Here is a 22486-nt window from a genome sequence, read left to right on the forward strand (position 1 = left end):
AATCAAGTGCATGAAAAACCTTTCGACTAACCTTAAGTGGGAAGAATTGTTCGATTTGAATCGAAAGTATTAAGTGAAAAAAAAAGAGATGTTTAAAATTTATTATATAAAACCACAATTGAATATATAATTATGATATCAAGGATTCAGAATCAGAAACATCTTATCATACTCACAGCTAGGCTATTAAAGCCCACATTTTCGTATTAACTAATTTAACACTCGTCATTACATATTTTCCTTAATTTAGCTTATCGCTTGATAGATAGCATTGTTCGCATTGGTTCCAATGTAAACTCCTCATTAAACAACCAGTGTGGTGGAGTAGTAACTGCATCACAAGCTGGAGCCGGTTACCTGGTGACAATACGATGTTCAACACCGATTAGTGGACGTTACATCAGCGTCCATGGAGGGCGTGGAATTGACATAGCCATCTTGACCATATGTGAATTCAAGGCATATGAAAGCGATTTGCCCTGTCCAGTACGAAACAACTTTCCCAGTTTGGACGACGGTGAGTGTACGTTATGTGATTCGACCTTTTCACTAATAACTACAAACTGAGCAGTCGTATATGTCAAACTATATATTTTCTGAATCATTTTGACCAACAGAATAATTTGGAATTTGTTTTAACAAAATTCTAACAATTTTTAATTTCGAGTCCTGTGACTTTAAGTTTCGAGACTTTAAGTATCAATCGCCATGTATGTCATTTTCAGTCATTCTTCTCGTTTTAGTGATCACTCCTGTTTATTAAGCTAGCGGGTGTCGTGTGGGCATCTCGCTGGTTATTTTAAAAGTTGACATGCTTTTGGTCAGGAAATTGTAATTATAAAAATAATCTTGATAATATTGTAAATATTTTCATTTTACTTAGACTATCGACTAGTTCGATTATCAAACGGAACTACCAAGTACAATGGAAGGGTTGAGGTGTACCACCATGGATATTGGGGAACCATATGCCACCGGGGATGGGATATAAGTGATGCTAACGTGCTATGTCGAGAACTGGGATTTCAAGGAGCAATAAACGCAATCCCGAGGTCATTCTTCGGAGCAGGAAATCTGAATATATCTTTGACAAATGTACAGTGTTCTGGAGAAGAATCTTCGTTGCTTCTGTGTCCACATAGCGGGTGGGGAAATCATAATTGTACAATGCAAGACATTGCCAGTGTTTCTTGTCATACATTAGGAACAGGTAAATATCTCTTGATTTCTAAATCTTATTAATAGTGAATTACTTAAGAGAAGGATACTAATGAATGAGCCTGAGCAAATCCCCCTTACTACTAACAACTTGCTATTTGCACAATGCATTGCTAAACCCATTGAAGTTTTCGAACCCAAACATTGGTAGTATTTTGCGTGTTTCTTTTTAGTTTCACAGTAACATCAAAAGCCAAAAAGAAGAGCTTTTCTGTATTTGCCGTCGGAGTGAACCAGTTCCCAAGAAACACAAAACCTTTTTAAAACGTTTTAAACATGTTATAGTTTGGGTTTGGGTTTAGGTAAAATACTATTAAATATCGGGTTATATAAAGGTCATGAAAACGTTTAAAACGGGTTTTTTTTATCGAAACACGCTACAAAAAATATTTCCTAAATGTTTTCAAAATGTTATTGTAAATTTTGCCAAATATTTTGTGAACACTTAAATAACATTGTGTTAGAATAGTGCAGTAAGTTATCAAGAAATGTTTCTGGATGTTATGAAAACGTTTTAATCCTTTATATAACCCGACATTTAAACGTTTTCTGGCAACCTTGTCTAACCTTTTGTGAATGATGTCGAAAACGTTTTGTGCTTGCTGGGTTGACACAGCAATGATCTATTTTGACGTCACATACACGACGGCAAATTAAAGCAGTGTTGCAGCTTTTTATTCTGAAAATGGACATGTAAACACTTCCTAACCATATTTCAATGTACTACATTACATCAGAGTTAGTCTGTACTACCTGCACTTCCCATATGGAGATAAACTACTGGGAACCACAAACTCTTGGAAACAAAACATACTGCAGTTACTGTCCGTTTTCCTATACACAATACACAGTGCTCTCACCATGACGCTCGACCTTTACAAATAGTGTATGGTAGAAGTATAGGCATTTGCCTAGTTAACGTCACTGTGTGAAAAATAACCGGTCAATATTTAAAGTATTCTCCAAACTTCTAGCAAACATATTTCTCTAACATGACCTAAAATTACAGCTAGGTTAGATGTTCAGAAATAGTCGCACTTTGGTAAAATATGAGTGAGGGCAAGGCATAGCTAGCTCATAGCTAGCCAACTCCCCATGTTAATTGAATGGAGATTTGACCGAAAATATTGGTAACGGACCGCTCACTTCTAAAGGATGCCACAAAAAACGGTACAATCTACATTTAAAGTATTCTATGAAATTCTAGAATATATAGTTTTGTAACATGTCCTAAAGTTTTAGCTAATTTAGGTGTTTGGAAGTATTCGCACTTTTGTGTTTTAGGAAGGATATGTAAACGACAGATAACACCAAAAAATATGAAGAAATTATTTCCAAATCATTATGTTGCTCATTTTCAAGAATGCTGGTTAACAATAAGCAGACCATTGTCTCATTTCGTGAACAAATGCCCATATACCATTGTTACCTTGTGTTTCCTTTATAATCGGTTACCCAACTGAAACTATAATACCAGCTCATTGCCATACCGCACATGTAAAACAGACACATGTGCACAACCAGAGAAGATCTGATTTAATCAGTTGAGCTGTTTTCAATGAGTGTTATCTTGGTTTAATAGCTTTTAATGGGGTTTAAGTCCTGCAAAGGTCGTGGTGAATTTTACTGTGGACATGACTGCATCATGAGTGGGTACGCTCGCTATTTGTGGTGCATCGCGGTTTGTGACTCGCGGCTCGTGTTCCCCTAAATCGCGAGTAGTCTTTGACAAAGACTACCTCGGGGTACATTACTTACACAACAAAAACGTCTGGGCATTTAAAGATTCTATCTACGCTAGCAATGTAACTGCACCTTTATACCACCGGACATTATACCACAAAAGTAAGACAATGAAAATTTAACATCCCAATCCAATTTTATTACCAGAAGGTTGTTTACGTTCCAAATAGTACATACCGGTACAAAAGTTTCAGTATAATGCAATTAGAGATTTAGCGAGATTAACAGCAAGGAATATATTTATAATGTAGCTGTAAAAACAGAAATGGCAGAAAAAACAGAAAAGGTTGGTGTTATGAAATAGAGAGTTGACAGGAAGTAGGAGGTAATATTATTTTAGTTACTTGTGTGAGGAGACGTGTTTCCATAAGTTGATGTGTTGCATTGTCACGAAACTTGGTAGATGTGAGCGCAAAAATGTTTAAGTGTAAATGGATAGATGGATTGTTGTCAAACTTGGTGAATGTAATTACTATTGAGCGTTGATAATGTTCCAAGTTTAGATCGAGGTCATCTGAATTCTGCCTATAGCTTGTTTGGATTCTCGTTAAAATCTTTAATCACCATGAACGGTTAAAGCCAGGTCAAGATTGTCTGAGGTCAAATGAATATTGATTGTCGGATTATCGTGTAATATGATGGGAATCACCATTGAGTGCCAACAATATTTAAGGTCATCTGAAGTCAATTAAGTATTGTCGAATTGACATTAAACTTAGTGGATGTATTCACCATTTAGCGTGGTCATTGTGAAGGTCATATGAGATCAACCGAGATATATTTACCTGGTGGATATGATCTCAATTGGATGTCATGTTAAAAACCAAGGACTAGATCAACTGAGAATAACGTTTGTTGATTTATTAAAATTACAATATTACAATTGAAGAATTGAGAATTAAAAAAAAAAAAGACAGCTTGAATTTTATATGTGGTTTGTGGAACGTGATTCGTGTTGGGATATTTACATATGGGGTATGACTGTTTTGGGTAAGAATTTAGTTTTAGTTTCGTTTTTGTCCGCCCGACACTGATGCTCCACATGAATGTTTTCTTATTTATATGTAAAATGAGTCCTCTGTAATTAACGTTTATATCTAACTCAATTCGCAGGAATTATTATTATTCAGTGCAGTGCTTTTAAATTACTTGTAGAAATTAACCTGCAGAACATGCCCGTGAATCAGAGCTCAACCAGCTCAGGAGGTGTACCAAGTCGAGCCACAGACGGCAATGATCATCCATACTATTTTGCGAACACATGTACACATACACGTGAGCTAACCACCAAATATTATTATTATTATTATTATTATTTATTATTATTATTATTATTATTATTATTATTATTATTATTATTATTATTATTATTATTATTATTATTATTATTATTATTATTATTATTATTATTATTATTATTATTATTATTATTATTATTGTTACTGTTACCGAAAAGGCATATTTTAGATGTCAAATTACATGAGGCTTTTCCTGCCCGGCAACGATATGCAGAGTCGTGCATCCCCTCAGGTAATCTTCGACTAATTATCAAAATGATGGCAACACGTGTCGTCCAAATTATGCCCATGGTATCATTTCTATATTTCTATTAACTATTATTAGAGACAATTCCTATAAGTAAGAAAGATACATCAAAAACAAACAAACAAAAAAGATTGTAATGAGACTGGCAAGTTTAACGAATATTTAAACATAACAATCTCAACAATGTTTTGTCCCAATCATAATAGGTAACGACATTGCACCTTGGTGGCGAGTAGATTTGCAGCAGGAAGAGTGCATCAGTAAGGTTACAATACGAAACCGTGCAGAATGCTGTCGTAAGTTTAGTTCCACCTTCATAGTACACTTTGAAATAAACATTTTTTGTTAAAAATTGTCGACATAACACTCATTGCCAATATAAGCCTTGCTAAACACGTCCTCGACAGGAACAATTCATATTAAGCAGTCCGGTCCGACGGCCTAGCCAGGCAACACTCCCTGACCAGGCAGCATGTTTCCTGCCCAGGCAACACGGAATCCCACAATGCAATGGTCTAAGGTAAATGTTCTTTCTTGATTAAGAGAAAAGAAAAGTAAATTATATTACTATAAGCAATGGATATATAACCAGTGGAATTTGTGTCATTAATTTTACTTAATTTAACATAAGAATTAAATTAAACATGTTAAAAAAATTTGCTTATTTATTTTGCTCCGAGTTTGCTGTCTTTGTTTGCTACTTATTTCAATTTGAACTTGCCTTCAATTTTTGACTTGAATTTGTTTTTAAGCTACAACATGTAGTTCTTGTTGTTTGCTTTATATTTTATTGTCTGTTTCTGAAGAAGAGCAGTTTATCTGCTCGAAACGTCGGTTGTTTTTTGTCTGTTTAGTGTTTGACTGCTATGTACACAGTGATTTTCATCACTTCCAGTGTACTGTTTTCCTGACACTTTTGTGGGCTCTGGAATTGGCAATTTTTGGCCATGGAACTTTGCCTGTTTTGTGCCTACTCTGGATGTTTGGTTTAGCGTGTCTGTTTATATGCGCAGTGATTTTCATCACTTGTTCTAGTGCAGTTTTGTATTACTATTGATCCTTGTTGTTTTTGCAGGTTCAACACTTACTTCTGTGGGCATTGGAACTGGTAATTTTTGGCTATCGAACTTTGCCTACTTCTTCTGCCTACATTTGCTGTTTTTGTCCCCCTGCATACTGTCTAGTCTGCATTTTACTTGTTTCCCCCACATCCAGTTGGTGTACCTTGCTTTTTTTCTTTCTTGCTTATTTAACTTAAATTTTCCAAAAACAGGTTAGAAATTGTTTTGCTATATAAGGTCATAAGCAGGAGTAGACATACCAATTGCATTGTGTACCCACCACTGATCTTTTAATTGGTAGAATTCAGTCTAAACTATTATTAACATCAATCTAATTGTTTTTATTTATGAATAAGATATTAGGTTACATATTTCAGCAAAAAAAAATAAATAAAGTTCTTAATTAACTGCTTAATTAGCACTTAATTTCTTAACGAGGCACTCATATTGGCCTGTAATGCGTAACATGTAGCCTCACTTATTTGTAATTTTCTAAGAGAATTTGAAGATAATTCCTATCAAATAGGGTATCATAGAAAAGCTAAGACTCTAAGCTATATCCCTGAGGCAAAGATTAAGTTGTGCAAGGATCTATTTTTTGTGAATGAAGTTTTTGATGTTGAGTAATGTTATGTAATGGTTTCCAAAGAAAGTGAATGAAAGTTTGATGAACTCACCCCTGGATGTAAAAAGTGTAACAAATGATATAGTTCAAAATAAACGTCTTTAGGATGACAAACAAAATGCTCCAGGAACTCAGAGGAGATTATTTCCATGATCAGTCCACTTCTCAAGACTGACTTTAACAGTGATTACAAGGTTTGTTTCTACTTAAATTAACCCCTGTAGTAGCAGTATTTTTCTACTGTTGTTCTTAAAACTTTTACATACAGACTTGACATTTAATATGGAATACTTTTTCTTAAAATTCCAAGACTGGTCTGGTAGAGGTTTGCATAAACGGCACGGGGTAAATATTAATTGGGGTGTGTCGGGAGATGGTGTAAGAATTGTTTGACAGAAAATGTGCTTTCCATTAGTTTACATTATGGCGCTCATAATGTAGTAAATTAGCCTAAAATGGTGGATTTGAGGAGACTGAATTTGAATTTGATGGGGTCAAATTTCTGAATTTGAGCAACATTATTCTGATATTTTTAAATTTATTGAGGTTTGAGGCAATTTTATTGAACCTAAATACCAAAAAGTGTTCGTCAGAACTGAAATGCACCTGTGATCTACCAGTTTTGAAATTGGGAGGAGCTTTAAAAATTATGGCTCTATAAAGTGGTATGCACTCAGAAAATTTGAATGGTCCCCTGGGGCCAAATGTTATAAACTTACCGTACACAAAGAAACAGTGTGAGTTCATTGGGCAACCAAGAATCCGCACAGTTGTTTTTGTACCGTAAGGGCCATTCAAACTTTCTGAGTACGTACACCTTTTAAAAGCCCTATTTTTAAGCTCCTCCCCTGTTCAAAAAGCTGGTACATCGTAAGTGTATTTCAGCTGTGATGAATGCCAGTTACTAACGATGTTTAAGAAATATCACCTCAAACCGTTATAAATTTGATAATAACAGAACCACGTTGCATAAAATCCGAAATTGTGTCCCCCACAAAGCTCAAATTCAGCGTCCCTAAATCGCCATTTTAGGCAAATTCGTTACATTATGAGCACCATAATGTAAACTTATCGAAAGCACATTTTCTATCAAACAATTATTTTACACCATCTCCCGACACACCCCAATTAATATTTAGCCCGTGCGGTCTATGCAGACTCCGTCCAGATCAGCCTTGGAACTTTGCGAAAAATATTCCATATTAAATGTCAAGTCTGTACTAATGAACACGTGATTGGCAGTAAGTACCGAAAAAACAAAGTAGATAGCTCTTTCCAATAATTTTTGACACCATTTTTACAAAGATCAGTTCATTTTCCAAGATGCTTGTTCAGAGATACTTAACAATGGATCAATAGACAAAGCATGTAATGCCCTTTGATTTCTATAGTTAACATGGTTAACATGTATAGTATTATAGGCCTACATTATATTTCATTAAATTTTGATTTTCTTAAATGACATTTAAGTTTCAATATCAATTCTAAGGTTTCATGTTAGCAAAAACATAGATTTCTTCATATAGATATAGGTGGAAAAGCTGAAATTGCAGTGTGCATCTAAGTGATCTTCATACAAGGTCACACTTGCACAATCACAATAGGCATATATACAAAAGAATGTGACCATTATTTTTGTGCTTACCTACACACAAGCAGTGTAGTGTGTGCTATTTCTTGTTACTTCTGGTTGTTACACATTTGGTAGGTCTGATCTTGCTTATGACCATAAATAATTTTCAACCAGGTGATTTTGATATAACTCAAGTGTGCAAATACAAAATTTACCCTGATTTGTTATTAAATCACCATACACAATTAAGGTTAGGTTTATTTATGTAGATTTTATTTGTATGACCTTTGATACCTGCGCAGGCTGTCGGACCGAACTGTTAATTTCCTCTTACACCCTGCATAAATCAAGACTCCAGGTGCTGTAGTTTTGTCATAATCCGAGATTTTGAATGAAATGCAGGAACCGTCGTTTAATTATTACGATGGAAATATTAGTCGAACGCATACGCATACTGAAAATTTCACCTTTTACCGCTATGAAGATCACTATGAACTGGTCCGTGGTAGTCGGGCATTGAAAATTCCTCAATACGGTACCCCTCTACAGTAAGTATTATACAAGGGACGGTCCATAAAGTTATGAGGTTCAACAGTATGAGAACGCTCAAGAAATTTTAAATTACTGTCTACTTTTATTTTAAATATAGACGAACGGCTTATAGATACGATCGTTAAAGTTGGTTCTGTTGATGAAGTTGGCGACGCTGTGCAATGTGGACTTGCAGTAACTGCAACACAAGCACTACCAGGAGTATGGGTCCATGTCATGTGTGCAAGACCCATTCGTGGTAGATATATATTTGTTCAGGGTGGCAAAGGAATAAACAGAGCTATGTTGACGATGTGTGAAGTTAAAGTGTTTAAGTCTGATACGCCAGATGAATTTTGTTCCGACGATACACTAGTAGGTTAGTAATAGTTTATATTTTTACGCTCTTAACTTTACATTAAGATCAAAATGGACTATTTTTAAAGCAGATTGGTTGTGACGAGTGACCCCTGGGTCGAGTCTCAAGTCAAGTCAAGTCAACTGTGGTCGTATCACAAGTCTAGTCAGTACATTACTCAAGTTAAGTAAAACAATAATCAAGTCAACTCGACTCAGTGAAAAAGTCACCTCGAGTCGCTGGTAATAATAGCAGGATACACGTCATTTTGACACTTGACCTTTTGCCCTATAACTCAAAAACTATTCATTTGAGTTCGTTAGGTCAATACTCTTTCTGAATCCTTACGACGAGAGTAATATTTATATTGGTATCTTCTTTAATAACACATCAAACACAAAAACGTTTTAAAAAACGTTTTAAAAAAGTTTCGGTTTTGGTTTTGGTAAAAACGTTTTAATAACAATAACTGTCGGGTTATATAAAGGTCTTGAAAACGTTTATAAACGTTTTGTATGAAAACACACTACAACGATATTTCTAAAATGTTTTTCAAATTTTATTTTAAACTATTTTTGCCAAATATTTTGTCAACACTTAAATAACACTATGTTAAAATATTTGCACTCAGCTGACACAGAAATGTTCTTAATTTTTTCCCGAAACGTTTCAATAACATTTAAATGTCGGGTTATATAAAGGTCATGAAAACGTTTTAAAACGCTATTGCAAATATTTGGGCAAACATTTTTGCAAACTATTTTTTTCAACCCCAAAATAACATTCTGTTAAGAATGGTTTGTATAAAGTTTTCAAAAATGTTTTTGGAGTTTTATTAAAGCGTTTTTATATCCTTTATATAACCCGACATTTAACCGTTTTCTGAAAACCTTTTATAACCTTTTGCGAATGATGTTGAAAAAATTTTGTGTTTGCTGGGAAGTTATGACCAACTTTGACATTTCACCCCCGTATTTTCACGACTTGGACTTTCCGGGACTTTTTTTTCTGTAAGCTTTTGGGAGATTGATGCATGTCAAATGGATTCTGTTGCAATTAGTGATGGGTCATTTCATATTTTGACTGGGTATTATAACTATAGCCATTATCAACTAATACTATAAATTTTAAATATAAATCTTGTTTAAATATTTACAAGGTATAGATACTTCTATACTCGCATTAACTATATAGAATGAATAACAAATAGCAAGTTTTTCAAAACATTTTTTAACATGAAATGAAATGAATAATTCATATTATTTGGCTAAATTACATTTGAAATATATATAAATAGCGCCCTCAATTTGCACATAAATGTACAGACTATAGAATAAAAATGAAAACAAAAAGCAGTAAAAGATGTATAATTTTATAAAGAAAGAAACACATTTTGGACGTGACCTACACCTATTTTAGTATGCTACAGACTATTCAAATGAGATATAATCATTGAGCACTCTTTTCTCGTTTGATCAGGACCCGGAGTTCGAATAACTGGAACACGGATAGGAAAAGTGGAAGTGTACTACCAAGGTATGGTAATCATCATCGATGGGCAAAAAAACCCTTCTATGACCCTTAGGTCTTTGAGATCAAACCCAGTTTTCTGCAAAATTGTATTCAGTATAAAAATGTTTGTAACGAAAAATCGTAATGCAAAGACATTGTGATGTAAATTTGGATTCAAAACCTATTATATGAGACCTTGGTTTAAATTAGTTTGAATTATACTAGACTTGACATTAAGTATGGAATATTTTCTTGTCTGGGCGGAGCCTGCATAAACCGCATGGGCTAAATATTATTGGGGGTGTCCGGAGATGGTGTTAAATAATAATTTGATAGAAAATATGCTTTCCGTGTTGGCGAATGGCGGATTTAAGGAGCCTGGATTTGAGCTTTGTGGAGGACACACTTTCGGACTTTATATGCAACACTATTCTGTTTTGATATCAAATTTGAGGTGATATTTTTTAAACGTCGTCAGCAATTGACATTTATCATAGCTGAAATACACTGTACTTGCAATTACCAATTTTCTAACTTGGGAGGAGCTTAAAATATGGCTCCTAAAAGTGGTACGTACTTAAAAAGTTTGAATGGCCTCCTGGGGTCTACTGTTTTAAACATTCGGTACAAAAACAACTGCGTGGATTCTTGGTTGTTCAATGAGCTCAAGCTGTTTCTTTGTGTACAGTAAGTTTATAACATTTGACCGGGGGCATTCAAACTTTCTGAGCGCGTACCGCTTTTAAGAGCCATATTTTTTTCAAAATTGGTAGATTACAATTGCATTTCAGTTCTGACGAACACTTATTGGCACTCAAACCCCCAATAAATTTGATAAAATAGAATAATGTTGCTCAAATTCAGAAATTTTACCCCCACAAAAATCACATTCAGTCTCCTTAAATCGGCCATTTTAAGCTAATTCACTACATTATGAGCGCCATAATGAAAGCACATTTGCTGTAAAACAATTATTTTACACCATCTGCCGACACACCTTAATTAATATTTAGCCCATGCGGTTTAAAATGTTTTGCCGTCTGCATGTAGTTTGCACATATAGGCCTATAGGTTTCGTAACAGGTGTTCACTCTCTCACCAGTGGCGTTATATTTTCGTTTACTTGTTATCACCGTAATAACGTAAATAAGCAAGATTCTTACGAAGTCCTGAAGTCGAATACTTTAGTTGTCCCGTAAATTCTTTTAAAAAATGCAGGTAGACTCGTTATTTTTATTATACAGGGGAATGGGGTGCTATTTGTAATGTGCATTGGGATTTGAATGATGCCGAAGTTGTTTGCAGAAATCTCGGGCTTGGGGTAAGTGTATATCTACTGTTGCGCACCAAAATTTAATTTAAGATTTAGCTCGGACAAAAAATGAAGGCATTAGAAACTCTTATTGAGTATTGCCTACTTAATACCTAGAATAGTGTCTACGCTCAAATATATATACACACGCGCGATTTTAGTGCATATGAGTATCGAATATAAATTAGGCAATTTGGCGAAATTATAAGGTTTAAATTTTTACGATCTACATTATTTCGGGACATAAATTTGTCGTTTAGTTAGTAAAATTCAAAAGCACTGAAAGCTCCCTGCGAGTTAAACACTGAGTAAACAGTCACAATACACTACAACGATCATCTGTCTGAGAATCACAGCCTGTAGTCTGATATCCGGTCACTGAATTAACTAAACGGGCCTCAAAAAGAAACACATGTCAGTAACCAAGCAGTAAAAAAAGTCAGTAAAAAAAGCGTAAAAAGTTGATATGTTTGGCTCCCTACGCTCGCAAATCCTGAAATTTGGGGACTTTTTGTATACTTTTGCAAATTTGGGGAGCTGCGGTTGCACCCCCCCGTGTACAGGCCTGAATGTAATAAATTGGTATCATAATTGTATGACGTTTTTGTTTACAAGAAAAATTATATCGAATTTAGTTTTACTTTAGTGTATTGGGTTTTAATGCCTCTTAAGTTTAGAAACCCCCACAAAAATAATCCGTTAATAGGAATAGCTAACATAATAGCAACCACATTGTTTCTAGTCAGACTATAATAGTTTGCAGTAAACCTTTGCCGAGCAAGTACTACCGTGATGTTGCAAAGTCAGAGCGAACAACGCGTACGGGGCAAAGTTCATTCATAAATTTCCACTAGGCAACAGCAGATCGCCTCAGCAGCCAATCAGAGACAAGTTCGTTTTAACACAGTTTATACGCGATGTACGCTTAAAACACGCCCTCGTCAAAGGTTTACTGCAAATATTATAATCAGTTCCCTTCCTCCACAACCGTTGCACCAAAGATGATTTTATACTCCGTCGCTGACCGATAAGTCAAACATCTCAATTTGTAATTGATAACCGTCTATTTTAACGGGGTTTCAGGCTTGTCGTTTCGCCTGACTCGTACATCACGTGATGCGTGACCTCTACCACCTGACTTTGTCAATAGCCCCAAAGTTGTATTAATTTTTCATTCTTTTGATGACAATATGACACGTCCTGTATTGGATGTAAATGTGATCTACTAGCCAATCTAGCCACGAACAAGCCTTTATGGGTGCAAATGCATTTTGCTATTCTTCATTCATATCCTCATTCAACGGATCGTCATGGCGATACCTTTCGCTTTCGACACAATGGAATATATACGTATATTTTTGCTAAGATTTGATGCACAGCATTGAGACGTGGTAGTCCAAAACAGGGAAGGAGAGTTCCTTTTTGTGACGTGTTTTCATTTTGTTTTCCTTTAGAGGGCTAAGAAAGTACAAAGAACATCCTCATCTTCAATGCGACGAATATGGATGACTAACGTACAATGCGCAGGAGACGAAGCCTCTATATACTACTGCCCACATGATGGTTGGGGAAATTATGACTGTACTGTTGACAATTTGGCCTGGATAGAGTGTAACAGTCCATTACATGGTAATAAGGTTTGGTTCCTACTCGACCTCGTTAACTCTGATATATAAAAAAAGGAAATTTTGATATTTAAAAATAGTCTTAAAGACATGAACGGATTGGTTATTGCAACTTCTTAAATAGATATTCGGTTTACATGTAAATAAACGTTGTACCACATTTGACAGGATTAGGTTTTCGCATGATAACGCGGTAAGTGAACGCATGACCTCAATTCCATGTAATTCAGAGTTCTGTTTGCTTACAGCGTTCATGACATTGACGTCACGCGTTCATGTACAACGTCCATCTCCGAAAATCTAATCCTGTCTATGCCGTCGTGACAAACGCAAGGGAAAACGTGCAACAGTAATAATGGTACGGGCTCTGCATCGTAATCGGTGGATTGCGAGTTCGAGCCCCGGCGGTGCCATCGTGTTGGCAAGTTGGCAAAGGCGCTTTACCTTACTTACCTCTCTTTACCCAGTGGTGAAATGGGAAGCTGTTATGAACATTGTCCATTGAGTGCCGCCCAAAGGTATGAACACGCCTTGGGCATTGTATGGCAGCTGACATATTTTAACGACAGCGGAATAAATGTAAAGAGCTTTGGTACATGTGCACATATGAAAGGCGGTGTATAAATACCAACATTTAAGAAATCGTCAATCGTTAAAAGTAGATAATGACCAATAGTCATGTTTATTCACCAGAAATTTCATTGTTTGGTAGAAATGTTCGTCAGAGTTCAGTGTGGCAGTCGAACGGGAATCCAGAAAGGGCAATCGATGGTAACACAGATGGTATTTGGCGTTCGTTGTCTTGTACACACACCCTGAGTAAGTATACTAAGTAATAATATTGAAAGCTTAATTTAAAGTCAGGACCAGTCCCAAAATAATGTGCTCAAACTTGCAGAACAAATTGCCCTCCTTTTAAACTGGCCTCTGAGCAGTCAGCGGTTCAATTGTGAATGCATCCTAATACCTAATTTAGACTGTTGAAAGCTTATAACACATCACAGAGCACCACTCTAATAGAAATGACATTATTATCATTAATTTTTCTTCTAATTTATTGAAATCTTTCTCTATTTTTATGAAGATGAAAAAGGACCTTGGTGGATGGTTGATATGGCTGAACACCATTGCATCAGCAAAGTAGTACTGGTGAATCGACAAGATTGCTGCCGTAAGTTAGTCCGACTAGTAGGATCTGTTTTTTTTCTAAGTTACCAACTATACTTGGACTGTGATCGCTCAAGATAGATTAACCGCGAAAGTGCACTAAAAGCTCTCGGGTGGCGCGGTCACTGGACTTTTGCGATTCGTCTTTCTTGCGCCATGTGAGAGGGTGATCATAGTCTATAGTAAGAGACAGTCAGAAACGGATTAAAATTCGTTCATTTTTAGTCTATAGTACCATATCGGACTACCTTAATTAATATCATTTATGTACAAAAGAGCAACACTACTGTACAAGTTGCTTGACATCTAATAAGATTATCTCCCGAATTGCTGCAGTAAGTTAGTTCGACTAGTAGGGTGTGTTTTTTCTAAGTTACCAACTGTACTTGGACTGTGATCGCTCAAGAAAGATTAAACGCGAAAGTGCACTAAAAGCCCTTGGATGACGCGGTCACTGGACTTTTGCGATTCGTCTTTCTTGTGCCATGTGAGAGGGTGAACATAGTTTATAGTAAGAGACAGGCAGAAACGGATTAAAATTTGTTCATTTTTAGTCTATACATATCGGACTACCGTAATTAATGTCATTTATGTAAAAAAAGAGCTACACTACTGTACAATTTGTTTGACATCTAATAAGATTATCTCCCGAATTGTAAAAATTATTGCATTATTTCATAATTAAATGACAGACGAGCGATTGACAAATACTATTGTACGCATTGGAAACAACGACACCGTCGCAAACAACCATCTTTGTGCCTTGCCTGTAACAGCTGAGCAGGCATCACCGGGGGCTTTTGTACAGATTGAATGCTGGCAACCAATGTGTGGACGCTATGTGAGTGTTCATGGTGGACGCGGGATTTCTGAAGCCATGTTGACGCTGTGTGAGGTAATGGTATATGCAACAGAGTGTGAACAACAGTGTACCAGTGACACGGTGCCATTTGATGGTAAGTTGGTCAAACAAAACTGACCTCTATTAGTAGTAACTTAAGTACGTGCATCGTACTAAAACATGTGCAATATTGTCCGACACAGAATGCGTGATATCTTATTTCATTTAAATGGAATTATTTTGACATTGCCCAGCCCGGCAATGCAATGCTTCTTTATATTTGTAATATCAACTCGCAATAAAGAGGCAAAAGGCAAAAGTCTCTGCTTGTGAAAGGAAAAGTAAAATGCTTTGGAAAAAAACGTGATACCTTGCAGTCACTACGAATGGTCAGATCAGTGTCGGGGAAACTTCATATGTACCTTTTAATGTGACCACTATCATATATGGCAATACCTTATGGGGAGTTACAATGGGTATCACTACGATCCGCCACTACTGTGCAATGGTATGAAAATGACTAAATTCGCATAAATCACGCATACATTTACACAATCAGACAATTGCCGCATAAATTTACTTGATTTATCGAATGCTTCACAAATTTAATAACTACACATAACTACACATGAATGGATTCCTGATTTCCTCAACCATTTCTCCCAGCAAGTGATCCTGGATGGAGCTAAATCATCTGGTGAGAGAGTGTTCTTTCTATTCTTCATCAATGACCTGATCTTATATTATCTCAATCCGGGGTCAAGTTATTGCAGGTGATTGCATGCTGAAATTTAGAAGAAAAACGGTGCAACTGTTCTTCAGTATGATCTGGAGCAACTGCAGTTGGAAGAAGATTGGTTGATGGAGTTCAAAAAGTTGCTTTAAAAGCCAACTCTACACATGCAATCCTGCAATGAAACTCCAATAAGTGCCCCTAGCAAAAACCAGGTCTTTCTGCTATAAAACATTGCTGCACCCTGTATTGTGGAACATGTCAGTGTTGTCTGGGATTCGCACCCCACTACGTACATCAGGAAACTGGAAATGGTACAACGGAGATATGTCCGCTTCGTTTTACTTGACTACAGAACCAACAGTGTATCAGTCATGCTTCACTAACTACAATTGCCATCCGTTCAAGAACGGCGTGCCCAGGCTAAAGTGGATCCAATATATCGCATCTCCTATGGATTTTTTGATATTCCATAGTTCTACATTATGCCAACAGTGATAGTACGTGTGGACGCCATGAAATATACAACCAGCCTATATACCAACATTTGTTTTTCCCAGATGGAATCAGACTCTGGAACGCATTTCCCCAGCAGCGGCTCCCTGGAATGTTTCAGATGACAGGTGCAGTCTATCCAGCTATGTAAGGCAACTTCCAGTTCTAAGCCTCCTTATTCTTGTGAGAATTAAATCTTTCTTACAATAGTATCTACGTTTCTTTAATCGCAGATTCTATATACATACGGTTAGTACACAGCAATAAGTCTTATGAAGGCACAGTAGAGGTATATCATGATAACTCCTGGGGATCTATTTGTGACCAAGGTTGGGATGAAAACGACGCCATTGTCCTCTGTAAACAACTTGGGTTTGAGACCGCCATCTATGCTTTACCAAGATCTTTCTTTGGATCTAACAACAACACCGTTTGGCTATCTAACGTGCAGTGCACTGGGCATGAAGAATCGTTTTTTAACTGTGCGCATGACGGCTGGGGAAACTATCACACCTGTGGTGCAAACCACGTGGCTGGAGTAAGGTGTGCTATTCCAAAATTCGGTAAGACGGGCATGCAATAATTGAGTAATATTTGAATTCATAATGTCTTTACTATAAATACTGGTCTCACATTTTTTTCTTCCAGTCCACGCCAAATGTCCTCAAAATCACTTGGTAAAAGTCAGGAATGTTTTTAAGCAAAAATGTGTCTAAACTGTAAAATATATCTTCTTATTGCACACCAATCAAAACAATTATATTTTTATTGGGTCAATTTTGAATTCCTGGTTGCAAAATATAGTTGCTTTGGACTAAAATACCTGTGTTGAGTTGGTACATTGACCAATCGGTGTATTTAATGAGAATCTTATACACACGGAGTCACAGTATACTCCAAAGCCCGGGTGAAGAGGTTAAAAGGTTTTTATAGAATATTGAACAGGCGTGGTTTAGGACCATATCGAGGGCTTAGAGCCAGAACTAGCTACCTCCATTTGTTTTCTCAATTGCATGTTACTCATTTCGGTAACAAATGGACGGTTAATTCTGCCCTCCATGAGAAAATGTAAGTGACTTTGGGGTATATAGGCCTATATGGTCACATGCGTCTATCTAACTGTTCAAGTGACCATGCATATACCCCAAAGTCACTTGCATTTATTATGGAGGGCATAATAATAATTAACCGTACATTTGTTGCCGAAATGAATAACATGAAATTGAGAAAACAAAATGGACATTCTGGCTCTAAGCCCTCGATATGGTCCTGAACCATATGGTCCTGGAGCATATTATCTGGACAAAATCGCACAAAGCTGATTGCATGCTATAATTTTTCTTTCCTTTGGAATTGAACAATACTTCATGTTTGTATTTGACACGAATAGGTTGCCAATCGCTTTGCAGAATGAATTTACTTTGTCTGTCCAATATGTGTAAGCCTTGGACATACAGGGTGTCCCGAAAAAAAGAAGCCCCACATTGCGCCCTCTTTTTCTCCTATTTCTGAAACGTTGATCAAATATATTTTGGTATGTTAAGAAACCCTAAATCGTTAGCTTTAATAAACCAAAACAATTCTTTCAATCAGCTCACAATTTTTGAAGATATGCCCTCTTTAAGAAATGTACCCGTTTTTCACGTTTTGTCCACGGATGAGGTTTGGCTACATCAAAGATTTAAACGAAACACACGGTTAATGACATGGATAGATAATAGCATTAGTCTTGGGAAAGCATTCACTATAAGCGAGGATGACCAGATAGCTTCGAACATCTTCGCAACCCCGTATTACTGCTGCATTCGCAAGTATCCGGCGCACAATGTCTTAAGGATGGTACACAACGCACTTAATGCAATGAGAACTAGGGCTGAAACCTGTATTCGTCACGGAGGCAACCAGGTAGAGGGCAGAGCAGCACAGTAAACTCACTTCAAAAGAACCAAAGACAAACTACACAGCCCTTTTAAGGGCTACCTTTTATTCCAAAAAGAGAAATGACTTATGTTGTCAATAAAAAGAAAGCAAGAAACGAGAAAAACATAAGTAATTGCAAGTATAGCAAAAGAAGTCCCATCCCACATCAATTTCGCCCAAATTAATGATACTTATCAAAATCCATAACCCATAAGCCCACCGGTAAAGCCCATTCCCTTAAATAAATGTGTTATTTTATAAAGTTATCATCGAGGAATGTTTTATATTCATGCATGGTATATGCACTTTTTAATCTTTGAAGTAGCCAAACCTCCTCCGTGGACAGAGTGAAAAACGGATACATTTCTTTAAAAGGACATATCTTCAAAAGTTATGAGCCGATTGAAATAATTGTTTTGGTTTATTAAAGGTAACGATTGAAGGTTGTTTTAGATACCAAAATATATTTGATCAACTTTTCAGAAATAGGAGAAAAAGAGGGCGCAATGTGGGGCCTCATGTTTTTGGGACACCCTGTACATTCATACAAAAGTTACATAACGACAATATGCAGCAGTAAATTAAAACAAAAAAGATTATTATCCATTCCACATTTATTTGGAGTAATCTGCATTTTTGTACATGTGTTATTTCAATTGAGGCGCTCATTGACTCTCTATTGTGGAAGTGAGTTTCATAATATGCGTCTTTTAGTTTGTTAACAGCCTACCTATCAAAAATTAAAAAAAGTGAAACATGAGCTACGCTTATAATTGTTTTACAGAGGTCCAGCTTCTAAATAAACCAACTAATCAAAGTAGTGTGAGTAGAGGTGGCGATCCGGGGAAGGCGGTGGACGGAGATACTGACAGTGACTTTTATGCTGGATCCTGTATGCAAACTAGTAAGTCGCTTTTTAGTATACTGTATTTACAGTGGTGCATGTTTAGCAAGGCATTTGCAATGTTTACACTTAACAGTTTTAACCCATTTGATCTTTTTAATATACAAAATAAGGTTTTTGAAAAATTAATACATTTGATTAATGAAAGGGTTTGGAAAAGAGTGCGTAAGTTAATAAACATATCTTCAAAACGGATGTAATACTTTTTTTTTTGTACAAAAACATGTTGATATGCTCAATATTGAGCCAACTATGATTACCCCTGTTGTTGGGTAAAGTCGCTTGTTTTCTTTTAATAGAATGTTTTGAAACGAGTGAATTGTTTAAATAAGATTATACTGGCTGAACATTAACAACCAGTATACCAAGAAGAGAAATAAATCGACAATATTACCGTACTAATATAAAAACTATTTTAACAATATATTTTAGATGAGTGGCGAGAAGAAGGTCCTTGGTGGAAAGTGGACCTCCTTGAAGAGCATTGTATAACTCATGTTACCATCGTTAACCGAGAGGATTGCTGTCGTAAGTTTATTAAATAAATGAATGCTTAATCTGTTTGGGATCCCTTGACGCTTTTGTCAGATTTTGCTATCTTTGAAAGGGGTATCACTAATTCAGCCATACTCTGTCAAAAATGCTTTTGCTATAACGCCTGTCAACAGCTGTCAACATTTGGACGAAGGTCACTCGCTGAAAATATCCCTGAACTGAACATAGTCATCTAATGCGACTGACTTCACCCATGCGTGACAAACTGCTTTCGGTAAATCTTCTCAACCTTTAAAGACACACGTACTTAAGAATAGTTATATTCCAAACAAGGGAAATATTCGGGAGTTTAGAGTTACATTTTGTGGTTACAGAGCATTTTGTCTGAGAAATGTATAAATAACTATACACTTTAAACTGGTGAAAATAATTAAAATCTTCACAAGCTCCAAGTCTGAGACTTTTAGTGTTAAATTAGTCTTTTCTTACCAATAATATAAAAATAAGTGATGGTTTACCATTTAGGGTATATGTTGAGGGTTGATTAACGAGTGCGGGTAGCACGTTCATATTCGATTGACCCTCCGGGGTGCAAAATAATATCCATGGTGTGGGTTATTTATTTTAACATGCGAAAACTCACAATTTACAAATAACATTTAGTTTAAGACTTGAAAATATTTGCAATATACAGGCTTCCTAATGGACGATATGGAAGCAATAATGGGAGTGCAGAAATATATATATATTTATTTCCTGTGTCAAAAATATGCAGATGTAATGGCACTAAAACTTAATGCATGCTCAATGTTATATTATTTTAATAATGCAAGCGTAGATCATTGACCAATCAAATTGATCGTTTCTCCTCGAACGGAAAGTACGATCCAACTCATTGGTTGTTAAACAATACCTTATTTGTCCTCCTCAGACGATTGGTTAACAGATACCATAGTTCGAGTTGGGTTGAACGAGGACATCTCTTTGAATTCACAATGTGGAAATCCTATTTCTTCTGAGCAAGCTTTACCGGGTGCTTGGGTGCGAGTCAATTGTATACAACCACAATGTGGCCGTTATGTAAGCATCCACGGTGGAAGAGGTACAAACAAGGCTATATTAACAATGTGTGAGGTCAAAGTTCATGCAACAGAATGTCCAACAACATGTAGATTACATCAAGGGCCAACTGGTGAGTATTGAGTTTTTGTTGTTTTTGAAAAATTACTCTCCACATTTTTGTCTTGAAGGACGCAGGTATCTACGATTTTAATTTATAATCACCAAACAGCTGGTCTAAATTTAACAAGTATAATTCTAAGAAAGAAATAATGTGAACTACTTCTTTCAGATGGCAACTTTGTTCGACTTGTTGACGGTGCGAGTGAAAATGAAGGCAGAGTAGAGATTTATCATCACAATGAATGGCGGTCTGTGTGTGGTGTTGGTTGGGGAATAAATGCTGCTAACGTTGTCTGTAGAGAATTAGGCTTCCTGAGTGCAACCAACGCGATGCAAGGTTCTCAGTTCGGTTCCGGGTCAGAATCTGTGTGGTTAAGTGATGTCCGTTGCACTGGTGATGAAGATTCTCTCTCGCTGTGTCTACATAGTGATTGGAGGGGTGACGATTGTCCTGACGGACATCGAGCTGGGATTATGTCTTGTGGGATTGTGACTACATGTAGGTTTCAACATAAAACGGTATTTCTATACTATATTATCAAAGTCGTAGTTTGTACTGAATGTGGGAAGCACCTAAGCGGTTTTAGATTCACTCAGCCGGACGGGTATCGGTAGAATCGGCTCGTTTCTCCGCTGGCCGTTGCATTGTACATAACCTGTATGTACTCTGCATAGTAACACATCTCTATTCGTTTGTTTGTATTAATCATGTTTTATATGAATTCTCTAAAATTTAGATCAGACGTCACAACAGAATTAGAGAAGGAGAACCCGGACTCCCTATACCGCTACGTACAATAGCGCCGACAGCGATGGGAGACAATCGGGTCCTTGCCGACGTTGCGCGAAGACATGGCGAAAACAATTCTGCGTCTTATCTGAAGCGTCTTGTTATCGCGTGCAGGTCGATCAACTGCGTTTCTCAAATGTGCCCATCATTCATGTCGCGCTTGCATGACAACGATTGCATCGAGCGCGTTCCATGGGAATCGGACTAGAATAGTTACCTTAATGTTTGCTCCATGCCTGTATCAAAATGGTGGTTGAGTTCTGATTCTCCTATAATTCGGTGGACGCGACCGACAACTCTGTAGGTCCTAAATAACAAAGAATAAATATATACTGTTATGTAATCTATACACTACCCTCTGATTATCTACTTTTGGGATCAATTAAGGGATCAGTACCCTTTCAGGAAATTAATAAATATGACAGTTATTATTCGTAAGTATGTTGAATTTACGACGCGACGATTATCACAACTCAGTTCGTCATCAATTTACTTTTTACAGCTATTTCGTTAGAGGGTCTTCACGCTATGCAAAGCAGTATTGCAGATGGTGGTGTACCAAATCGTGCTATTGATGGGAACACCAATCCAAATGCAGCGGCGGGATCTTGTATAAAAACAGGTAAACAAGATGCCAAAAACAATTGACGGGTAGGAAATTAGCAGGACATTTAATTGTCTTTATCCAAAAAGTGTAATTGCGTTGAATCTTGACCTACTTTAACATAAGTTGAAATATCACTTGGTGACCATAATGAAATTCCGGTAAGTTATAATTAGATTTGCCATCTTGTTTGTTTAACAACAGATAGTAACATAGCAACAATGCAGCAGCAGCAATAATAACAAATCAAAT

At 36.5% G+C, this 22486-nt stretch overlaps 1 protein-coding gene and 1 long non-coding RNA gene across 3 annotated transcripts in view; one reads left to right on the forward strand and one right to left on the reverse strand.

The window, feature by feature from the left end:
* LOC140150897 (uncharacterized) overlaps window positions 1-22486 on the reverse strand; it is a 413208-nt gene that overhangs the window by 295811 nt on the left and 94911 nt on the right. The gene's annotated exons all lie outside the window — the stretch shown is intronic.
* Window positions 1-22486, forward strand: part of LOC140150892 (scavenger receptor cysteine-rich type 1 protein M130-like) — a 48379-nt gene that overhangs the window by 12885 nt on the left and 13008 nt on the right. For both annotated transcript variants that reach the window (XM_072173053.1, XM_072173054.1), the window contains 17 exons: window positions 251-517; window positions 884-1210; window positions 4117-4236; window positions 4713-4802; window positions 8415-8675; window positions 10134-10190; window positions 11411-11487; window positions 12933-13107; window positions 13797-13922; window positions 14188-14274; window positions 14963-15226; window positions 16573-16902; window positions 19044-19163; window positions 19596-19691; window positions 20590-20850; window positions 21010-21339; window positions 22133-22252. In XM_072173053.1, the coding sequence (XP_072029154.1) occupies window positions 251-517; window positions 884-1210; window positions 4117-4236; window positions 4713-4802; window positions 8415-8675; window positions 10134-10190; window positions 11411-11487; window positions 12933-13107; window positions 13797-13922; window positions 14188-14274; window positions 14963-15226; window positions 16573-16902; window positions 19044-19163; window positions 19596-19691; window positions 20590-20850; window positions 21010-21339; window positions 22133-22252 (3108 nt within the window). The remainder of the gene's footprint in view (window positions 1-250; window positions 518-883; window positions 1211-4116; window positions 4237-4712; window positions 4803-8414; window positions 8676-10133; window positions 10191-11410; window positions 11488-12932; window positions 13108-13796; window positions 13923-14187; window positions 14275-14962; window positions 15227-16572; window positions 16903-19043; window positions 19164-19595; window positions 19692-20589; window positions 20851-21009; window positions 21340-22132; window positions 22253-22486) is intronic.

The sequence above is a fragment of the Amphiura filiformis genome, chromosome 4 (assembly GCF_039555335.1).
Source record: "Amphiura filiformis chromosome 4, Afil_fr2py, whole genome shotgun sequence".
NCBI classification, from domain to species: Eukaryota; Metazoa; Echinodermata; class Ophiuroidea; order Amphilepidida; family Amphiuridae; genus Amphiura; species Amphiura filiformis.